The sequence below is a fragment of the Zosterops lateralis genome (assembly GCF_965231275.1).
Source record: "Zosterops lateralis genome assembly, chromosome: 19".
Lineage (NCBI taxonomy): Eukaryota > Metazoa > Chordata > Aves > Passeriformes > Zosteropidae > Zosterops > Zosterops lateralis.
Genome location: NC_139779.1, coordinates 2,971,931 through 2,992,904, shown reverse-complemented (window position 1 = coordinate 2,992,904; position 20,974 = coordinate 2,971,931). Strand labels below are relative to the sequence as shown.

Below are 20,974 nucleotides of genomic sequence, written 5' to 3'. Positions count from 1 at the left end.
ACTACCAAATCAGTTTGTGAAACTGACTAATTGCTTGGGACTGGTTGTTTACTCCTAGGTAAAAGGGCACATTTGGCAACAGACGTGATAAAAATCAAGTTTTCCCTGTTCTCTTCAATACCCAGCCTGTTTCTTCTCCCACCAAACCCTAAAGCAGTTCATGGATGAGTTTAAAAATCGGCCTTTCCCTCCCTAAGAGCACTAATTTAAATTTCCCTCCTTTGACAGACGTAATTTTTCACAAAAACCACATAGGAACTTAATAAAAATTAAGTTAAGGTACCTTACTCTCTCAAATTAGGCTGAAATATAACAATCTAAATATTTAAAAGGATATAATAGATATAGAATGCATAATAATAATAGATATAGATCACAAAAAAACCCCCTAGGAACTTAATAAAAATTCAGGTACCTTAGTGTCTAAAACTAGACTGAAATAAAACAATATAAATATTTTAAAGGATATAATATATATAATAATGCATAATAATGATAGATATAGATCACAAAAAAACCATAGGAACTTAATAAAAATTCAGGTACCTTACTCTCTCAAACTAGGCTGAAATATAACAATAGAAATATTGTTATTTTATATATCTATATTTAATATATAAGGATATAATATAAATAGAATGCATATTAATAATAATAGATATAAAATATATTATAGAAATATAATATAAAGAAAAAAATCCTATGTTTTTCACTGGTAGGGTGGTCAAACAGGGTAACAGAAATTGTAAATTCTCCATCCTTGGGGATTTTGAGGACCCTGCCCTGAGCTGCAGTGCCCAGAAATCCCTTCTGATCCAGGCTGGACTTTAAAAAACCCCAAGAGAATTCACATCAAAGGAAGATTAATCAGGTCAGGGAGCAGGTTCAGGGGGTCGGGGCAGGGAGCAGGGTCAGGAGTCACGTAACAAAAGTATAATAAATCTTTATTCAGGAATGCAAGTACAATTAAGAGAGGCTTGGATTATTTGCCTTGAAAACGCCTTCAGGAATGCAGCAAGGAAATGGAAAGCTTCACAGGGCTCACAACATTCCTTAAAAATGCATCAACCATTAATCCTTTAAACAGCCAAGGTAAAGTGCCAACCTCAGTGTTCTTGAACTCTCCAATTTCAAGTATTACCAACAGAATGTCTGCACAGAAACATCAACAACTCCCCTACACTGCACTTGGAATTCTTGTTCCAGGGAAATTCTTGCTCCTTAATAATCCAGGAGCTGTGACCGAGATGTTTCTGTGTCAGATGAGGTTTCATTCACACAGCTAATTTAACATTTCCTTGTTTGTCGAGTTCCACGATCCCCAGTTCTTTCAGGATTTGAATTCTTAAGTCAGTGGCTTTCATCTTCATCTTGTTCATCTGGGAAAGGCTCAGGGCTGCCCTGTAAGACAGAAACAATTTAAGAAAAACAGGGATCAAACAGCAGAAAAAGACAGAAAAAGGCTTAAAAAAGCACATGCTGTTTAATCAATGATTATTGTGAATGCTCTGCAAATCTCAAATTTAATTCACACTACCATCAACGTTTCTATGCTACTCCAAATCACAGCAGTCATTTGCTAAGATCAGGGTTAAAAAGACAAAATTCCTGAGTTTAAAACTTCCTTTTTTTTTTTTTTTTTTTTTTTTCTTTTTGTAACATCAGCCTGTAAGAAATCCCCAGCACTTACCCCAGGGAAGGGTCAGGAGGGGTTGGTGAGGAGAGAGCAGAGTTTGGGGGTCATGGTTTAATGTCAGGGCTTTTTTAAGTTAAAATATGGCAGTGAATGCTTAACTAGCTGGTTTTATTTAATTTGAAAAAGCTGAAATCCTTTACAGTTGATAAAATTACCTGTTGTTCTGTACAATGAAGTGGTTATGTAACTCCTTGTACAAATAGTTCAAGTCTGCTAATTTGACAGTGCTCCTGATGCTCCTGGGCACACTCACAAATGTTTCCTCAGTCAGTGGTGTGAACTGGGCTTCTGAAAAATTGGAAACAGAAGATATTTGTTTAAAAAAAAAAAAAAAAAAAGGAAATGGAAAATATCTGGTTTTTTTTCAGAAATTGGGTCAATTGGGTTTCATTAGTGTTTAACAACAGCTCTGAGTGGACAAAAGGACGATTTTCCAGCAAGAAAAAGGAGAGGAAAAAACAGACTCAGTAAAATTTTTTTTTTTTTTTTTTGAGATCTGATGAGGATTGACATTTTTTTCTGTCAATGACCAGCTGGTTTTGTTTGGTGTTTGTTTTTCTTTTTAATTTTTTTTTTCTTTTTAAGCCAGAACCAACTGTGAAAATTCCTTTCTATAAGCAGGGATAAATGAATTTTAAAAGAGCTATTTCTATGATAAGTTTAGTGCACCATTTCTTTCAGACCATAAACACAAGTTTTCCACATCAATCCCATTGAAAGCAAGGAAAAAAAATCCCAGAAACATGGCAACTATTCCTGGAATGTAACTAAGGGCTCAGGTCCTTCTAATAAAGTCTAAATTCTTCATATAAAAACAGAGATACTGGTGCTTCAGAGTGAAAATAATGAAATTAGTGCCTATCACAGCTTTTATGAGAAGAAAACAGTGGGAAATTTTTTTTTTCAGCACTTACCTTCAGATGAGCCAGGGCAGGATCCTGGGCAGGATGGCTAAAAATAAACAATAATTGTCAGTATTTATTAGTGTTTTGCCTAGAAATCATTTTTTACACTTTGATTTCTGCATGAAATTTACATTAATTCCATTTTACCATTGGATAACCAAGGATCTTGCAGCCACTGAAGTCGACAGCAAAATCTCAGGGATTAAACACAGCTTAAAATAAAATTAAGTTTAAAATGGATACAGAACGATTTACAAGTGGGATTTATGAGCCTCTCCAGCTTTCCAGCATGGATGTGAAAGCACTGCAAATGATTTAGAATTAGTACTGGGCATAAATTGAGAGCATTTCTCAAGGGAGGAGCAGATATTTATAACAAAAAGGGTGAGTGAAGCTGCAGGAACTGGACAGGGTCCATGCAAACCAACTGTGGAAATAAAGGGTGACAGTGGGAACTGAGAAGCAGAAAAAGAAAAGGTCAATCAGAGAAACACCCTCTGTTAACCTGCTTTAATATTTTTAATATGAGACCCAGAGCAAATATTTGCAGATAATTAAATCGGATAATTACATATTGAGCTATGGGAGAATATCTGATTTTTTAACAAATATTAATTTAGATCTAAGTTCTACTGCATTGCAGTTGGAACAGATTGTTACTCATAACCCAAAATTTGTTTAATATTTTACAGGAAATTAAATTTCTCCCCACATTGGTTTGAACCAATGACATCCCTCCCTCCCACCCAAATGTTTCTTTATCAAGAAGATCAACAAGAGCAACCAACAGCATCCCCGACAAGAACCATAAACATATCCCAATTAAAAAAAATAACAGGAACAAAGTCTTCCACCAGAGCTATTTTCTCCTTTGTGGATCATCTAATTGGAGCAATTAAAATAGTTTAATCTGTACAGAATAAAAAATGAAAAGGTTTGTTAAGCAGCTTAATCCAATTTCTGAAAAATTCCACTGATTTGAGAGGTATCAAATCTCCAAATCAGCCCCTCCTGCATTCAGCTGAGCTGCACAAGGGATTAAAAGTTTCTGGAATACTGACATTCCATCCCCTAATTACCTCTTCCACTGAAAATTCCATTTCGTTCCCAGTTTGCAACTTTAACTGCTGGGCTGCAGTCTGTTCTTCTGCTGACAGAGGTAAGCTCTGGGAAAATAATAAAAAAAAGGAAACACAGAGAAGTCTGATCCTTCAGTTCCTGATCTTTACAGAAGGACTCAATGTTTGTGCAGCCCTTTGCTCATGGAACCTGACAGTAAACTCCTGATTTCCTTCCACTGAAAGCACATTTACAAGCAAAGCATTTCTGAAAAATCAACCATAATCTTCCTCTAGCACCAATGCTATAAATTAATCAAATAATATATTTTTTTCAATTGAAAAAAAAAGTATTTAATTTAAAGACTTCTATTTCTCCAGCTTAATCCATCTTTGGTTTAGGAAATATAAAAAGTACAAGAAAAATCTTTACTTAAAGCTCTACATATAACTCCAGAAATGGAGTTTCTTCCACTTCGAGAAAATCCAAATACAAAATTATTCTGGGCAGAATATCCTCGAAACACAGCAAGATATGATCTATTTTCCTTTCTGTGGCATACAACCACTGTCTTTTAAATCATGACACAGCCCATTTTGTCTATCAAAAATTACCAGTAACTTGCCCAAGAGCTGTTGACAGATTAAACCCAATTTCCAGGCACCATCATTACAACATTGATCTAAATAATCTAAATTTGTAAAAGGTTAAAATGAATGCTTTCACCTGTTCAATAATGAAGCAGTGAAGACCACTTAAGAAAATGTTGTTTGTTGCTGAGTTTTTAACAATTTAAACATTATCTTTGGAAAAACAGCTTTGGAATAACAGCAGTCCCAGGATGTTTGTGACAATGGTTTTAACTTTCTCCCTTTAGACACTGAAAATACATTTGTCATTTTAAAGCTTTTTAGCCTTTTAAAGCTGGTTTCACTTTCTATTTTCTTTAAGGTGTCTACTTGTAAAAACTGTCAGTTTGGACAGTTGGACACAGCCGTGCACAGAAGTGTCAATTCCTATGAAATGACCCAAACTGTGTCACTCAATTTAAACTCCAAACTAGATTGAATTGCTGGGGATTGGGATTTACAAAAAGAGCTCCAATCCTGCCAGCATTTCCTCTGGGAACCTGTCTCCTTATCTCCTAAAAGTCTGCACAAAAAACAGTTTCCAGTGGAACCTCTGGTGGGATGTAAAGGTTACAAAGTTCAGGTTCATCCACAGGAGAGGAAACAAAGTGATTAAAATGAAAACACCACCTCCTGCCCGGTTTGCTGCTGCAGTGCCTGAACGATCTTCATGGTTTTCTCCAGGGCAGCCCGGATGCTCTGCATGGATTCCTTCTGCTCCAGGGAAATCTCCTCCATCTGCGCGCACAGCGATTTGTACCGGGATTTCAGCGCCGGCAGCTCCTTCAGGAGAGCAGCTGGATTCTCCTGGGTGGGCACAACAACATTTAAACTGCCTGAAATTATAACATTAATGTGGCCACACAGCAGTTAGAAGTGTTGGTGTTGGATATCTAATAGGAAATGACACTTTACAGTGAAAACGTACAGGAGAAAAAAAAAGGATTTATAAAATCCGTTACGTGATGTCATTTATTGTTTTTCCTCTCACCTCTCCCCCTAAAAATCTGAATTTAGTCACTTGCTTGTTGGCAAGTTTATCTTTGTTCTCAGAGCAAAAGTGAGTTTTAGCTCAGACTGGAATCTGTAACCTGAATTTAGGTGTTGACACCACTGATTTCTCAGAGCAGAACATGGGAGAATTTCACTATAACAACAAACCAAAGGAGTTTGGTTTGAATTCATATTAGGCCACTTATCTTGATATAGGATGCAGGAAATAATAATAGTAGTAGTAGTAGTAATATTATTAATAATAATTTTAAAGCCTGACAATAATAATAATAATAATAATAATAATAATAATAATAATAATAATTTTTAAAGCCTGACAACTAGATGAACAAACAGCCACAGATATTTCAGGTTGAAAGTAAAATACTCATTTATTACCAACTTCATGCAATAAAACTGAATTTGATCAGAAAATACTACCTCTGCTGCTGCATCATCAGGAAGACTTTTCATTATTTCAAACTCCACTCTGCGCTGAATATAATCCAGATCAGATTCTGCTTTCTGGAACTAAAATATTTAAGGTCAGGCACAGTAAATTAAAACTCAAAAAACAGCAGACAAACCCCAACCTGTGTTTCAGGAAAGCAGGAGGCAGCTGCCTCACTTTGAAAAGCTCAGGGACCATAAAAGTTTTCAAATTTAATTATTTCAGACATATAAAGAGTTCTGTTAGCAAAACTACAACACTCAGTCATTTGCACAGAGGAGATTAGGAGTAAATTCAGGATCCAAGAGTATCATCAGAGCTTTTATTAATAATCATATCAGGGATGTGTTCTTTCAGATGGTTTTAATGCCCACAATACATTTCATTATTCCCCAATAAACCAGACTGACTAACAGCTCATAAAATCGATGACATCACTCTTCTTTCCTTGGGATAAATAAGCCACCAGAGAATTGTCTAATTGCCTTGTAAAGCAGTCTGCTGATAGCATTACTACTTAATTAATTTTAGTCTGCAATTTTAATATCTATTAAAGACTTCCATTTTCAAGAAAGGCAGTTTTTCCCAGCTCCCAAGCAAGTCATTAATTCTTTGACATAATAATTCAGTGATTTTTACAGTCACAGAAGACAATGAGGAAAGCAAGTTTAAACTGGTTGTGACTTCCTTAACTCGCTTTTCACAGTTTATATTGAGATTAACCCCAAAATAACCATTCCAATTTTTTATTTAAGGATCAAAGTAAGGCTGTATTTGTTTTAAATGAACAAATATCCACAGCCTGTGGTCAGGCTGGGATTCCAAAGGGATGTTTTTATGTTTTAAACATCAGCCATGGGATCCACCTTAAGGAATAGCCATTAATGGCTTTGGGGATCTGGAAATTCAGCCTGAAGGATCAGGATTTGGTCCAGGACACTCTCCAATAAAAGCCTCTCTCTGAGGCAGTGAAGATGGATGATGTTTCACACACCTCCAGTACATTTTCAAATAATAGCTTAAGAAAAGGAAAATAAATCCAGTGAAGAGCTCGAGCATCTATAAATCAAGGGGAAAGCTTTCACCCAGAGCTGCCATAACTCACCATCTGCCCAGCAAAGCTCCTTCCCACACCTGCCCCAGAAACCAGCCAGGACAAAATCCAAGAATAAAATAGGTTTTTTTTTTTTTCAGTACACTCTGCATTTTTAATGAGTTCACCAGGGATTTCTCCCCTGACTGCTCAATGGTTTCTGTTCTCCCACACTAAGAAATATTTGTAGGTTTTCATTTCCAAGGCAGGTACCCCAAAAGGATTAATTTTTTTTTTTTTTTTTTGCTTTTCTCCAGCTCCTCCTTGTGATCAATTTTTGGGAAAGCAGGCAACAAATATGAGCTGCTTTCAAAATGACCCATTAAATATTCAATCCTGATAATTTGAGGTTTCCATAAGGAGCTAACTAACATCATGCTGCTACTGTAATTCAGGACATTAAAAACTGCACGTGAAGCTAAATGTGGCCAGAATTTTAATATTTGTGAAGAGATTGACACAGCTCATTATGACTGCTTTTAGTTTTATAAATATTCATTTCTTGCTGCATTTCAGGAAACATCCACCTGTAAAAATCCCCCCCTCCCTTAATATTCTAGGTCAGAAGCATTTGTAGAATGATTATTTTACAATAAATAACACAAAAAATGCAGGGTTTGATGTGTAAATTTGTAATTTACTCACAGGTTTAGAAGAAAATGTTAGAAACTGAGGCAAGAGTGAGGCCAGTGCTGAGGGCTCTGCTCTCAGATGCTTTGACAATACTATTGCACTGCTCTCTGTATAGTACAGTAGTGCAATAAAGTCAGAGCACTCGTTAGCAGCAACAATTCTGGGCAACAATCAATCATACACTCACCAAAAAAAAGATAAAAGGGGAAAAAAACCACATCAACTCAGCCAGAGGTTTCTGTGGATTGTGAAGAGTTGGGTAAGATTAAAGCTCACCAAGTTCTGACATGCACACACACACAAAAACTCACATTATTATTATTAATATTCATAATCTGCCATTCCACTGGTCATGAAGGGGAAAAAAACCCAACCACCCAACAAAAACGCTCAACAGATCTGTCAGAAATTCAATTTCAAGCCATGTGGTGCTTTTTAAACTGGAAATTCCATTTCCAAGTGTATTTATTGCTAGGATTTGCCAGCTAAGGTTCCATACTGCCACCAGCCAGATGTTCTTAAACTGCATTACAGGGAATATCTTCTGGACAGTAAAGTTAATTCTTTATAATTTGCAGGTGCTGAATCACAGTAAAATGGACTTAAACCCTCCTTTCCCAATTCTGGGGGTGTCCAACACCATCACAGGGAGGGTGAATCCCACAAATCTCAGTGAAGCTGGGTTTTTTTTTTTAACACAACAATAATTTCATACTGAGAGCTGGAGAACTCTCAGGGTTTGAAGGCACCTGAGATCCTTAACAAAACACAAAGAAACTTGGGAATGGAGTGGAGAAAGGGAAATCTGTGCTGATGAACCCACAGCTGAGTCACCTGGGTCATTTCTGACACAGAGATGATGCCATTTGTCACTAAATGTCCCTCCTTGGCAAGGAAGTAGAAGACAAGGAGTAAAAAAAAATAAACCAGTGGCAATCTCAGTCTCAGACAGTGATTTTGGACTTGTGTATTATTTAAAGAAGGACACAGAATAATGCAGATTGTATTGCTGGCCAATGCCCTTTTAACATTGCACTGCTTTTTGTGCATCATCACCAGTAGTACAACATAAAAAGGGCACTGGACAGACACCACTCGGGGACAGAGGAGGAGAAATATCCCAAATAACAGTGACAGAAAAGAACTGAACTGCTCTGAACGAAGCACTGACAGCTTTATGATCTTTCCCATAATTAATCTAAAACTTGTAGTGCTCCTGTTACAAATAACCATTGATTACCTGATTGATTTTATTATTTTCAAGCCCATTGTGCTCTTTAAGCTCCCACTAATTACTTTATCCCTGGTTCCACGAGACCAAAAGGAAGATTTCCACGAAATTCATGTCAAAACCTCCAGGGAAACAAGAAGTGTTGTTTTATCACACTTCTGTGGAGAGAGCTGACTTCACAGGAAATCCAGGACGGGGAAACAACAAAGCAGAAGGAAAGGCAAGAGACACAAAGCTGTGAGATGTGAGATTATTCTGAATTCCAGAATAAAAGCTCCTGTTATCTTAAAGGGGCAAAAAAACCACCTCTCTATTCAAAAGTCCTAAAATGAGAATCACTTGAAAGCATGACTTTCAATAAAACATAGAAATAAACCGTGACAATAAATAAATAAACCAATAAAAGCTCTAACCCAAGTAGCTTTAAACACATTTCTAAATTAAACTAGGCTAAGAAAAAATACAGAATACTAGATATAGAGAGATCAAAGTCACACTATGGGCAAAAATGGAAAAAAATATTATATAGAAGTAAGATGAAGATTTGAGGGATGGCACAAGGAACTTGGTTGGTTGGACACAGCTCCCAGCGCCTCTCCAACGTGAAAAAACACAGCACAGCTCTTTTTGGAGAGGTTAATTTTTGCCTTTTCCTCACTTTTCCAGGAGTGGGGCTGGCAGAGAGGCGTTCATTACGTGAGGGACAGCCCCGTCGCGCTCCAGGGGCTTCCTCAGAGCACCGGGACGGAGAGAAAAGCTGGAAAAACTCCGGGAATTCTGGGCTGGGGAAGAGAGGGGACCATCGCCCCGCTCCCCCCGCGCGCCTGCGCCAATGGACCAGCCCAGCCCACCTCTCCCCCCCCCTCCCACAGCGAAAATGGTCCAGCCCAGGTGAGCGCTCCACCCTCTGGCAAAAAAATAAAATGGACTAGTCCGGGAGCTCCTCTCTGCCCCGCTCCCCCCTCCCGCCGCGGGGACATGGAGCGGCCCGGCCCGGCCGCGTCCCCCCGCCAGGCGGGCAATGAGCGCGCCCACCCCACCGCCCCCCCCAGGTGCGCGGGAAATGGCCGCGCCCTGCCCCGCGCCGAGGGGTGAATGGAGCGGCGCAAGCCCCGCCCCTCGAGGGGGAAGGGGGGGTGGAATGGAATGGACCGGCCCGGCCGAACCCGCCTGACCCGGACGCGGCCGGCGGGCGCCCCGTCGAGGGCGGCGCGGGCCGCGCTCAGGGCCCGGATGGGGGAACGCGGGGCGCGGCTGAGCGGCCGCTCTTCCGTCGCGCCGCGCCCGCGCGCCCGCTTCTCCCTCCCTTCCTTCCCCTCCCTCCCTTCCGCGGCGGTTCCGCGCCTTCCGAGGCGTCGCCGCCGCCGGCCCCGCGGCGCGGCCGCCCCTCAGCGCGGCCGCCGCCCGCCCTCACCAGGGTCTCGAGCCTGGTAACCGCCGTCTCCATGTTGAATAGTTGACATTCCTCAGGCGGCGGCGGGGAGATCCCCACCCCCCGCGCCGCGGCACGGGAGAGTCGGCGGCGCCCATTGGCCAGCTGTCACTCGCTGCGCGCCTCCCATTGGCCCGCGCCTCGCGGGGCGCGCTCGCCATTGGCCCGCGGAGAATGTAAACCCGCTCCGAGGTACGGCCGAGCCCATTGGCCCGGAGTGGGCTCCGGCCGTGATTGGCCGGGGCGGGGCGCGCGGCGCTGGCGGGAAGCGGTGAGGGCCCGTCCGCTGCGGCCCTGAGGGGGCGAGGGCGCCACTCTCCCTCCCCGGTTCTCTCCCGGTGGCGCCGGTAGCCCCGGTGGGGCCGCTCCTCGCCCCGTTCACCCCGCCGGCCTTCCCTCAGCCGAGCGCCGCCCGCAGCCGATTGGCGGCACCGAACCCTCTCGTCCAATGGCGGCGCCGCTCGCCTCAGCGCGGCCGGGACGGGGCGGGGCAGCGCCGGCCCCTCTCCCGTGGAGCGCGGGCGCGCCTCAGCGCAGAGACCAATCAGAGCGCGGCTTACATTCTCCGCGTGGGAGGGCCGGCAGAGAGCGGCGCTGCCATTGGCTGGGCGCGGCGCGGGGAGCGGTTTGAATCGGCGGCGGCGGCGGGCGCGGAGCGCGGCCCGGGGGACGGGGCGGCCCCGGGACAGCCCCGGGACACCCCACAGGTGTGTGCAGGTGTCTGTGGGGCTGGGAGAGAGGAGTCCCCGCTCTCGGTGCGGGGTCCCGGGTGAGCGGAGCTGGGGTGTCACCCATCACTGGTCAGGGGCCGGGCCGGGCCGCTCCCGGCATCCTTCTGTGGCTTCTTCGTGTCTTTTGTCACAGTTTTCTCCAAATTCAATACTTGTCATGTCAGGATAACGAAAAACTGAACATCAGTTTGTATTTTTGTGCTTGCATATTAATAGTTGTAATGTTTCTACTTAGTTTATAATATTTCTAGTTACTTTCCTGTTTATTTACATTTTTATAATGTAAATAAGTTTATATAATATAATATAATGTATTTTTATATATTATGTTTTTATATATTATATTTATATATAATAGAATTTATACTGTATTTTTCATGTGTATTTAATTATTTTTTATTATGTTTATAATAGCTATTTATTAATGCTATCTATCTATGATATAAATAGAAAAAAGGGGGGGAAAGCCCATATAAAATTGTGCTTTCTGTGCCGAAACATACGAAATTAAGGATATATTTTCTATCCCTGGTCCATGATAATTCCACCAAGGCAGCTGTGAGTAACCTCTGACTGGATTTTTGAGGTGTTACTCTCTTTGGTGGCAGCTCTGTCCTGATGTATAATTTCCTTTATCTCTCTACATCCGTTTTAAATGTGTCTTTTCCACCAGTAATGGCCAGGTATAAGAAATGCAAACGAAAACGAAGAGCCCGAGCAAAATTTCGAGTGGAAAAAAAGAGCAAAGCTGCAACCCCCCAGAGATCAGTTTGTTCCCCTCCACGGTAAGAGGCTCAGCTTGAATTTTGCCTTCTCATCCCATCCCTGGCTTTGCTGTTTGCTCCCTCATGGGAAAGAGGGAAAGATTTATGTCAAGTAGATGTGGCACTTCTTGTTATCTTTTGTTGTTATTCACTGGAAGGTTGGACGTGATGACCTTGGAGATCTTTTCCAACCTTGATGTTTCTCTGTGATTAATAACCAGGAAAAGCCATTTGAATAAAAAAGTATTTCCAATAGAATTTGCCCCCACTCTTTATTGAAATGTATCTTGGCCCTTCCAGCTTTCTGTGATCACGTTTGCTCTGTGGTTACCTGCTTGTAATTTCCACAGGACTGGTCACAGTTAACTTTTTCAAAGGCTGGGATGATAAATAAAATCCTGTCCTCATTCTGAAATGTCGTGTTGCAGGTCACCAGCTCATCTCCCTCTGAACACATCACCAGTCCCAAGGTGCTCCCACTGGCCTTTAGCCTTGCCCAGCCTAAAAAATGTGGTCAAACCCCTGACAAGAGCAGCATCATTCCTGTATTGGTGGTGCCAGAGCAGACTTGCGCAGGTATATATATATTTTTTTATATTAGATTTTTCTTGTTTTAAACAGGGATTAATGCTGTTTACTGAGTGGGAAATATTTCATTGGACCAATTTCTTCTGTTCTGTTAGTTTGTTCTTTTGTTTTGTTTTGTCAGTACCACTCCTAAAAATCAGATTGATCTTTGGAAATACCTGAAGAAAATCAACACACAAATACGGATAATCTGCTTTATTTTTATGCTTAGAGCTTTCAGGTGCTTAAAGACACCATATTTCCATCACAAGTCTACTTAAGGGAACTAAATACGTTCAGGGAGAAGCTGGAGAAGTTGGAAAGTGAATTTTCCAAGCTACAAGGAGCACTCCAGGTCAGTCTCAGTCCGGCTGGGGCAGGGTAACATTTTCCTCTGTGAGAATAAGGAATTGAGCTCTGAACAGCTCCTCAGGGGCATTCTCTGCGCTCAGAGTTGCAGAACTGCTGCTGCCTCCCAGCAGGAGGGGCCTGTTTGTATCTTTATGGCTCAGCCTTAGCCAGCACCTTTGTTCTCTAAAATCCCACCTCCTTTTGCTGGTGGATTTAATGTTCTCTTTATTTTTTTATGTCTCTTTCAGACAAACAGCATGGCAGCCTTGCCTTCAGAAAGTTCTCTCTGCCAAAGGTGTCACAAGCCAGTCCTGGGAGCTCCTCTGGGGACACAGATGGATTCTCCACCATCAGCATCTGTGCCTGTGTCCATCCCTCCTCCTCCCCCTCTTCCTCCTCCTCCTCCTCCACCACCACCACCTCTGCCTCCACCAAAACTGCCTCCAGCACCTCTCCTCCTCCAACGGGGCACAGCCTCTAAACTGGTAGGGAATCAGAAAGATCCTCTATTTTTAATTTCATGCCTGAGCTCTTTTTGGACCTGGATTCATCAGCACATCACTCTCTGTGAGTGCTCAGAGTCACTTTCCCTTCCTAATTTCTCTCCTAAACCCCTTTGCTTTCAGGCACCACCAGTGAAAAAGGATGGCCCCATGCACATCACCCTCAAAGACCTCCTGAATGTCAAACTGAAGAAGACAAACAGCAACTTGAGAGTGGACAAGGTAAAGTGGAGGATTAATAGGTGATAGTGAATTAAGAGAAGATCTACCCTGGGAACTGCTGTATTTCCTGCCTTTTTCTTTTTTTTTTTTTTTTTTTTTTTTTTTTTTTTTTTTTTTTTTTTTTTTTTTTTTTTTTTTTTTTTTCCCAGTAAATTGAGTCTCATCCAAACACCCAGTGATCAGTTTCAAGTGACCATTCTAATTCTGCACCTGGGCTTTGGAAGGGAAGAAATAAACTTCCCTTGAAATCAACTCCAATCTCACCTGGCACCCAGGACAGCTCTAATTTTACATTAAGGCCATGGAGCTTTCTTATAGCTTTGTGTGTTATCAGTAGATTTTTGGACTTCCTTTTGCCCAGCTGGAACTTTGTTTGCAGAAAAAAAAAACACCTTTTTAGGTTTTCTTTTGTTGTTGTTGTTTTTTTAATAAATAAATCTATTTTTATCCAAGGCACATTCAAATCTTAATAATTAAAAAAAAATAGCCATAAACCACAAATATCTTTCAGAGTACAAATATTAAATGGATTTCAGGGTAGTGAGATCTTCTGAAGTTTTATTTGGGGTAACATTTCTTTTTTCTTTCCCTGCTGTAGGAACAATCACCAGTGAAGCCACGCAGGGCATTAATTACAGTCACAGATCTACAGAGTGTTAATCTGAGACCTAAATCCAAGCCATCAGCTCATGCTACAAAATCTTTAATGTAAGATACTTTCTTCCTTGTTTAGATATTAGATTTTTCTGTTTTAAACACTGATTAACAGTTTTTACCAAGTGGGAAACATTTCAATGTACCAATTTCTTTTTTTTTTTTTCTCTTAGTACCTCTCCTAAAAATCAGATTGATCTTCGGAAACATCTGAAGAAAGTCGATATACAAAGGTCTGTTCCTTTCTATTCTCTTGAATTCTGGGAAGTTTTTTAATCTAGAAAAAAAAAAAGAGAACCAATCAAACTAATCATAATTGCCCTTTCAGAAGTCCTGGTGGCACTCCTCTCAACAGCAAAGAGAACACTGACTGTGGCTCTGGGTTGACACCAATAATGACACGGGCACTGCGGCGCAAATTCCAGGCAAGTCACTCTGTCCCTCTTCTTGGAACCATAAGGTGGCCTTGAAATCTACAGAATTCCCTACTGATTTAAGGGCACTGCAGAGTGGACATGCCTTGGCAGGTTATTTGATAATCCCAAGAGGAAAAATTGCTTTTTTTGGTGGCCAATCATGTGCCCTCAATGCAGCTTTGAAAGTCATAGTTCCTCTTTGCAGAAGAACAAAATGTGAGGGTGAACAGCATCTTTTATTTCACTGATGGGTTGTGACTGATTTAAGGTGTCAGCTAAGAATTGCAGTGTTTTATCTCAGTGATAATGAGTTCAGAGATCCAAATTTTCTGACCCTTCCCTTCTTTTGACAGATGGCTCACCCCAAGAGTCCCTCGCCTGCAAGGCTGAGTGCTGCAAACAGCTTTGATGAAAAGTAAAAAGGAAAAGTAGTTTTATGGAACAAAAGTATTTTGCCATTTGTGGTCAGGAAGCCACTTGAATCCCATTTTTGTCACACTCAGGCACATCATGTATTTGTAAGTAAATGTAGTGCACAGGAAAATGGGGCATTGTGAGACCCTGTAAAGAAGATTGTGCTTTTTATCTCTGTCTAATGTCCCTCAATTTGGTTGCATCTTCATTCATAATGGAAAAAAATGTAGGAAATTTCCCAAGTCTTTTGACACCTGGGTGCTGCTGAAGCAGGGACTATTGTATTCCCAGCACTGGTGCTGCTTGTCATACAAATATGTGTGTGTTTGCTGAAATTCAGTATTTTTATATCTTTTTTAACATAAAAAATCTTGACGGTATTTGTACAGTTTCAAAGAAAAGCAACAGTTTAATGCACTAATGTTATTAAAGTGGAAAAAGCTGCAAGCTTCAACAAACAGTTCCAGTCTGTGGCTACAACTGTATGAGGCTCTTGCACTGTGTGTCACTGCTGGCTGGTGTCTGATCACTATTAAAAAGCTGCTCTGCTTAAAGACAACGAACTCAAAGCCTCCTCCTTCTAAGCCCATTTTAGAGGACGGGCAGAACTTGTGCTGTAGCGCGGCTCAGGACAAGAGCAGAGCGTGAGTCGCGGTGGCACGGCCCTGTCCTGGCATCCTGGTACTGTCCGTGGGAGGCGCTCCCGGAGCTCAGGGCCGTGCGGACCTGACCCTGGAGGATGATGCTCACTAGAGCTGCCCGTGGTGCTCGCTGTACTATTACACCCGCGGTGCCCGTTGTGCTGTCCCAGCCCCGGCGCGGTCCGTGGGAGCCCCTCCCGGGGCTCAGGGCAGTGCAGACCCGACCCTTGGGGGGCGATGGTGACTAGAGCTACCCGCGGTGCCCGCTGTGCTGTGACAGCCCCGGTCCGTGGGAGCCCCTCCCGCTGTCCCCGGGGCTCAGGGGCCATGCGGACCCGACCCTTGGGTGGCGATGGTGACTAGAGGCGCCCGCAGCGCTGTCCCAGCCCCGGCGCGCTCCCGCCCCGCCCGTGCCCGCGCCGTGTCCGCGCCCTCCGGGGCGGGGCCGCTCATGCGCGGGGCCGGGCCCGGGGCTCCGCCGCTTCCGGCCGGGAGCGGGGCCGGGAGCGGGGCCGGGCGATGCCGCCGCCCGGGGCAGGGCCGCCCGGGGCCATGGGCACGGCCGTGGGGCCCATGAGCCTGCGGGAGCTGCTGCTGGCGGCCGAGGCGGGCGGCGCGGCGGGCGGCGAGGAGGAGGTGTGCGTGGTGGGCATCTTCGGCAAGACCGCTCTGCAGCTCTGCTCCGAGAAGGAGGCCCTGGTGAGCACCGTGTGCGACCGGCAGGTGTTCCCGCTGTTCCCGGAGGAGGATCCCGAGCCGGCGGACGGCGCCGCGGGGCAGGAGGGGGACCCGGCCACCAAGGATTACAACCACCTGCAGGCCTATTACAGCCAGGAGAGCCGCGTGCTGTACCTGGTGCTCACCTCCATCTGCGACACGCCGCAGCTGCTGCGCGCCTGCGGGGACCTGGCGGCGGCCGAGAACAGGGAGGCCGGGCCCGGACACCCCTCCGGAGGCCCGGCCCCGCTGCCCCACGCCGAGGCGCACGAGTTCTGGAAGCACCAGGAGAAGCTGCACTGCCTGAGCCTGCTCTACCTCTTCTCCGTGTGCCACATCCTGCTGCTGGTGCATCCCACCTGCTCCTTCGACATCACCTACGACCGCGTGTTCAGGGCGCTGGACGGGCTGCGGCAGAAGGTGCTGCCCTCTCTGAAAGCTGCCATCAAGGACTGCCCGGTGGGCAAGGAGTGGAAGCTCAACTGCAGGCCGTGCCCTCCGCGCCTCCTCTTCCTCTTCCAGCTCAACGGGGCTCTGAAGGTGGATCCGCTGCCAAGCAGGGGCCAGGACCCCTGCGGTCACCTGGAAAAGCCGCCCCCCAAGAAGCATTCCCCCAAGAGGAGGCTGCAGCACGCTCTGGAGGATCAGATCTACCGCATCTTCCGCAAGAGCCGGGTGCTGACCAACCAGAGCATCAACTGCCTGTTCACCGTGCCCGCCAACCAGGCTTTCGTGTACATCGTGGCCGGCGGGCCCCAGGAGGGAGATGATCCCGTGGCCATGCTTCTGGACCAGCTCAGGAGCAACTGCACCATGAGAGAGACTGACTCGCTGCTGGCTCCCACCCTGTCGGGCCCCAGGAGGTATCAGATGATGAGGCACGACCGGCAGCAGCTCTCCTTCCATGCGGAGAGCAGCAGCTCCAGCTCCTCCGGGCAGCTCGTGGACTGCACCCTCAAGGAGTTCCTGTGGCAGCACGTGGAGCTGGTGCTCAGCAAGAAGGGCTTTGAAGACAGCGTGGGGAGGAACCCGCAGCCCTCCCACTTCGAGCTGCCCACCTACCAGAAGTGGGTGGCTGCAGCTCTGAAACTCTACGAGGTGACCATCGAAGGCAAGGACGATGACCCGACCTGTGGCGAGCTGAGCTCGAAAATCATGAGCAGCATCAAAGTTTTGGAAGGCTACTTAGACATAGACACCAAGTTCTCCGAAAACCGTTGCCAGAAGGCTCTGCCCATGGCCCACAGCGCCTACCAGTCCAACCTGCCCCACAATTACACCATGACAGTGCACAAGAACCAGCTGGCCCAGGCCCTGCGTGTGTACAGCCAGCACGCCCGGGGCCCGGCCTTCCATAAATACGCCATGCAGCTCAACGAGGACTGCTACAAGTTCTGGAGCAACGGGCACCAGCTCTGCGAGGAGAGGAGCTTGACCGACCAGCACTGTGTGCACAAGTTCCATCTGCTCCCCAAAGCAGGTAAGGGTGTGCTCACTGGTGCTTTGGTTGTGTGGTTTAGTTTGGTGTCTGCTTTAAAATGTCCTGGGTTGAAATGTTGTGGGAGATGAAAGTTTGCGGCTTTAAAGCATCGTGTTCAAGGGCTGGGTGTGGCACAAAAGGTTGGACTCGATGATCTCAGAGTGCACCCCAAATGATGCTGTGATCATGTCTACAGTGGGATCATAGCAGAGCTGCTGTGCAAGTTTCCTTTATGTTGAGTAATGTTTAGGAGCCAGTCCGTTGTTAGTACCAACCCTGATTTTTGTAGTTACTCTGATTTTCTGATTTGAGTAGTTACTCTGATTCTGTCTTAATAATTAAAAGTAATTATACCGGAGTCCTCTAACAAGAGGAGTGTAAGAAGGAAGTTCCCTAAAAACCATAAGTATCTCCCTATGTTTGAAATAACCTGGTTGATCAGGGAGTCAAAACTGACTTCTGAACGTTTATTGCAGGCAGAAGAACTTTGAGCCTTCAGGAAGAGGTTGTTAAACCAAATAATATTTGTTTCCGTGGTATAACCTCCCCTGGAAGTTTGTATTATTAAAAGTGAGAAAGGGAGGAGTTGCGTGACAAACTGGTGGCAAATTATTTTATAAATGTGTATAAGCAGGGATGGAGGGAATAAAGAAAGTTTTGAATGGTGAGCAATTTGTCCAAGGTTTGATTGATTTTGCTTTTAGGGGAAAAGCCAGAAGCAGACAGAAATCCTCCAATTCTGTACCACAACAGCCGGGCTCGTTCCACTGGTGCCTGTAACTGTGGAAGGAAACAAGCTCCTCGGGAGGACCCCTTTGATATCAAAGCAGCTAATTATGACTTTTACCAGGTAACTGTTGGTGCTTCGAGCAGTGCTTTTGTTTCAGCTGCAGAGTCTGTATTCTGAAGTGAAGACAAGTTTCTTCTTAACCTTATCAGCTTGTTGCTTGAGGGAGACATTTCTGGGAGCAGAAATTGGCTGACCAGGATGGGCAGTTCCAGTCTTTGCCTGTGTACACACACAGAAGCACCTGTTAAGGCATCTGTTTACGCTTTGAATGTGTTGGTTCATGTGAATTTTACATAATCAGATCTGTGGGCTGTGTTCCCATCGCTGCCTTGGTTTTCACATGGTGCAAACCTCTTGAATCTTAATTGTAGCTCTGAATGTTGTGGCTCTGAGCTCCCTCATCTCGGGGTGGATACTAAGCCATGTTTTCTTTCACACAGATGCTGGAAGAGAAGTGCTGTGGAAAACTGGAGCACATCAACTTCCCCATATTTCAGCCGAGCACACCTGACCCGGCGCCCGCTCGGGACGAGTCATCGCCCGCCCCTCCGGAAGGCGAGATCGAGAAACTCAAAGAGAAAGAGCCTCAGACTCAGGGAGAGAGCACAGGCCTGAGCTTAGCCCTGAGCCTGGGCCAGTCCACGGGCAGCCTGGGCACTTACCCACCCGACGCCCAGGGTGGAGGGGACAATGCAGACAGCCACGGGCAGAGCGGGGACTCCAAGAGCGAGAAGAGGCCGAGCCTGGTCGATCGCCAGGCGTCCACTGTTGAGTACCTCCCTGGGATGCTCCATTCCAATTGCCCCAAAGGCCTCCTGCCCAAATTCTCCAGCTGGTCACTGGTCAAGCTGGGACCTGCTAAGGCTTACAACTTCCACACGGGCTTAGATCAACAGGGCTTTATCCCGGGAACAAACTATTTAATGCCTTGGGACATCGTCATCAGGACGAGAACTGAAGATGAAGGAGACTTAGACACCAACTCCTGGCCTGCCCCCAACAAGGCTGTTCCTGGGAAAAGAAGCGCGGTGGTGATGGGCAGAGGCCGGCGGAGGGACGACATCGCTCGGGCTTTTGTGGGGTTTGAGTATGAAGATGCTCGTGGGAGGAGGTTCATGTGCTCAGGGCCCGATAAGGTGATGAAGGTGATGGGAGGGGGGCCAAAGGAATCTGCCCTCAAAGCTCTCAACTCCGACATGCCCCTGTACATCCTGTCCTCGACGCAGGGACGGGGCCTCAAGCCCCACTACGCCCAGTTCATGAGGCTCTTCGTGGTGGTTCCTGATGCTCCTCTGCAGATCACCTTGACGCCCCAGGTAGGGAGTGCAGGAGGGAATCTGGGAACAGCAGTGGCAGGGGTGGTTGTAAAAATATTAACTAATAAGGGTAACAGCAGGAGGGTGTCACTCAAACCAGCTTCAGCCAAGACATTCCTTTCCAAAACTATCTGTTACATAAGCACCTGGGATTTCTTAAACTTCAAGGTGCCAAATTTATACTTTGTATAAAGTAAGTTTACAAAAAACATTTTATAAAGGATGAGTTATTGGCATTCCCTGCTGTGATAATGGCTTTTATTAAAAAAAAAAAAAAAAAAAAAAAAGTGACTAACAATGACTCTTTAAGAATGACTTTGTTATTTTAAATGTCCTGGAGAAAAGCAATGACTCATTGCTTAATTATTATTGTTAGTTACCATTTGAATATAGGAAGTAAAAAAATGTTGGTTTTCTTAATTGGAGAATTCTTCACCATTTCTTCCATTTTTCATTTAACACACATTTGAAAAAACTCCATTTGCATCTTATTAGTTTTTAAGGTAGTAATAATTATTGATTACGTACTTATGTTTTCTTTTGGTTTTAGGTTCAACCAGGACCACCACCCTGCCCTATATTTTACCCCGAGAAGCAGGAGATCACCCTCCCCTCTGATGGACTCTGGGTGCTGAGGTTTCCCTACGCCTACGTGACAGAACGGGGGCCCTGCTTCCCTCCCAAAGAAAGCCAACAGTTAATGAGCTACAAAGTCCTCCGAGGAATACTGAAAGCAGTTACACAATAAGAATGGTTTGGGGTGGATCTGTTTTAGTTGAAGAAGTCATCAATTCAATTCCTGGGTTTTGGTTAACCCAGCAGTTGTCACTGCAATTGTGTGAAGCCCCCACTGTGTTTCACCGGAACGCAGTTGGAATTGGAAATAAAAGTTGATATCAAAGCTGGAAAAGGGATCTGAGACATTTTCCATTTATTAAGTTTGCATATTTATATGTTTTCGTATGTAAAAAAAAAATAAAATAAAAGCTGGTTTTCGTAAAGTGCTGATCTTGTATGACTAGGTGTTTTGGTGACAGTGCTTTTTCCCGTCCTTTTCACATACCTATTTAGGAATATTCAAAAATTAGCACTGCCTGAAATCAAGTTTACTTTGTCATATTGAGGCAATGAATGATGAGCAAAATCTTTTCTTTTTCTGTATTTCTTGTATGTAAATGATGCTTTTAATGTGATGATGGGAGAAATCATTTTGTCTTTGGAAAAAAAAAGGAAAGATTCTGCAGTTCTGATGTGTATGAACAGCAAAGCCAGAAACTGCTCACCTG

The 20,974-nt window shown here is 44.6% G+C and overlaps 3 protein-coding genes across 3 annotated transcripts; 2 read left to right on the top strand and 1 right to left on the bottom strand.

The window, feature by feature from the left end:
- Positions 1 to 918: 918 nt before the first annotated feature.
- On the bottom strand, positions 919 to 10,157 carry SKA2 (spindle and kinetochore associated complex subunit 2). The gene is made up of 7 exons (XM_083875191.1): positions 10,105 to 10,157; positions 5,724 to 5,813; positions 4,920 to 5,096; positions 3,681 to 3,767; positions 2,611 to 2,647; positions 1,852 to 1,984; positions 919 to 1,401 (listed from the first exon to the last, which is right to left on the bottom strand). Exons 1-7 carry the CDS (start codon positions 10,135 to 10,137, stop codon positions 1,275 to 1,277), a joined length of 684 nt encoding a protein of 227 aa, XP_083731317.1. The 5' UTR covers positions 10,138 to 10,157; the 3' UTR covers positions 919 to 1,274.
- A 635-nt stretch (positions 10,158 to 10,792) lies between these two features.
- On the top strand, positions 10,793 to 15,268 carry PRR11 (proline rich 11). Its single transcript, XM_083875513.1, has 10 exons — positions 10,793 to 10,891; positions 11,527 to 11,638; positions 12,046 to 12,193; positions 12,417 to 12,539; positions 12,784 to 13,020; positions 13,162 to 13,260; positions 13,859 to 13,968; positions 14,088 to 14,147; positions 14,243 to 14,339; positions 14,684 to 15,268. Exons 2-10 carry the CDS (start codon positions 11,529 to 11,531, stop codon positions 14,747 to 14,749), a joined length of 1,050 nt encoding a protein of 349 aa, XP_083731639.1. The 5' UTR covers positions 10,793 to 10,891; positions 11,527 to 11,528; the 3' UTR covers positions 14,750 to 15,268.
- A 669-nt stretch (positions 15,269 to 15,937) lies between these two features.
- Positions 15,938 to 20,686, top strand: SMG8 (SMG8 nonsense mediated mRNA decay factor; the record flags this gene model as incomplete). The annotated part of the gene is made up of 4 exons (XM_083875494.1): positions 15,938 to 17,582; positions 18,287 to 18,432; positions 18,813 to 19,688; positions 20,239 to 20,686. 4 exons carry the CDS (start codon positions 15,938 to 15,940, stop codon positions 20,434 to 20,436), a joined length of 2,865 nt encoding a protein of 954 aa, XP_083731620.1. The 3' UTR covers positions 20,437 to 20,686.
- Between the last annotated feature and the right edge of the window lie 288 nt (positions 20,687 to 20,974).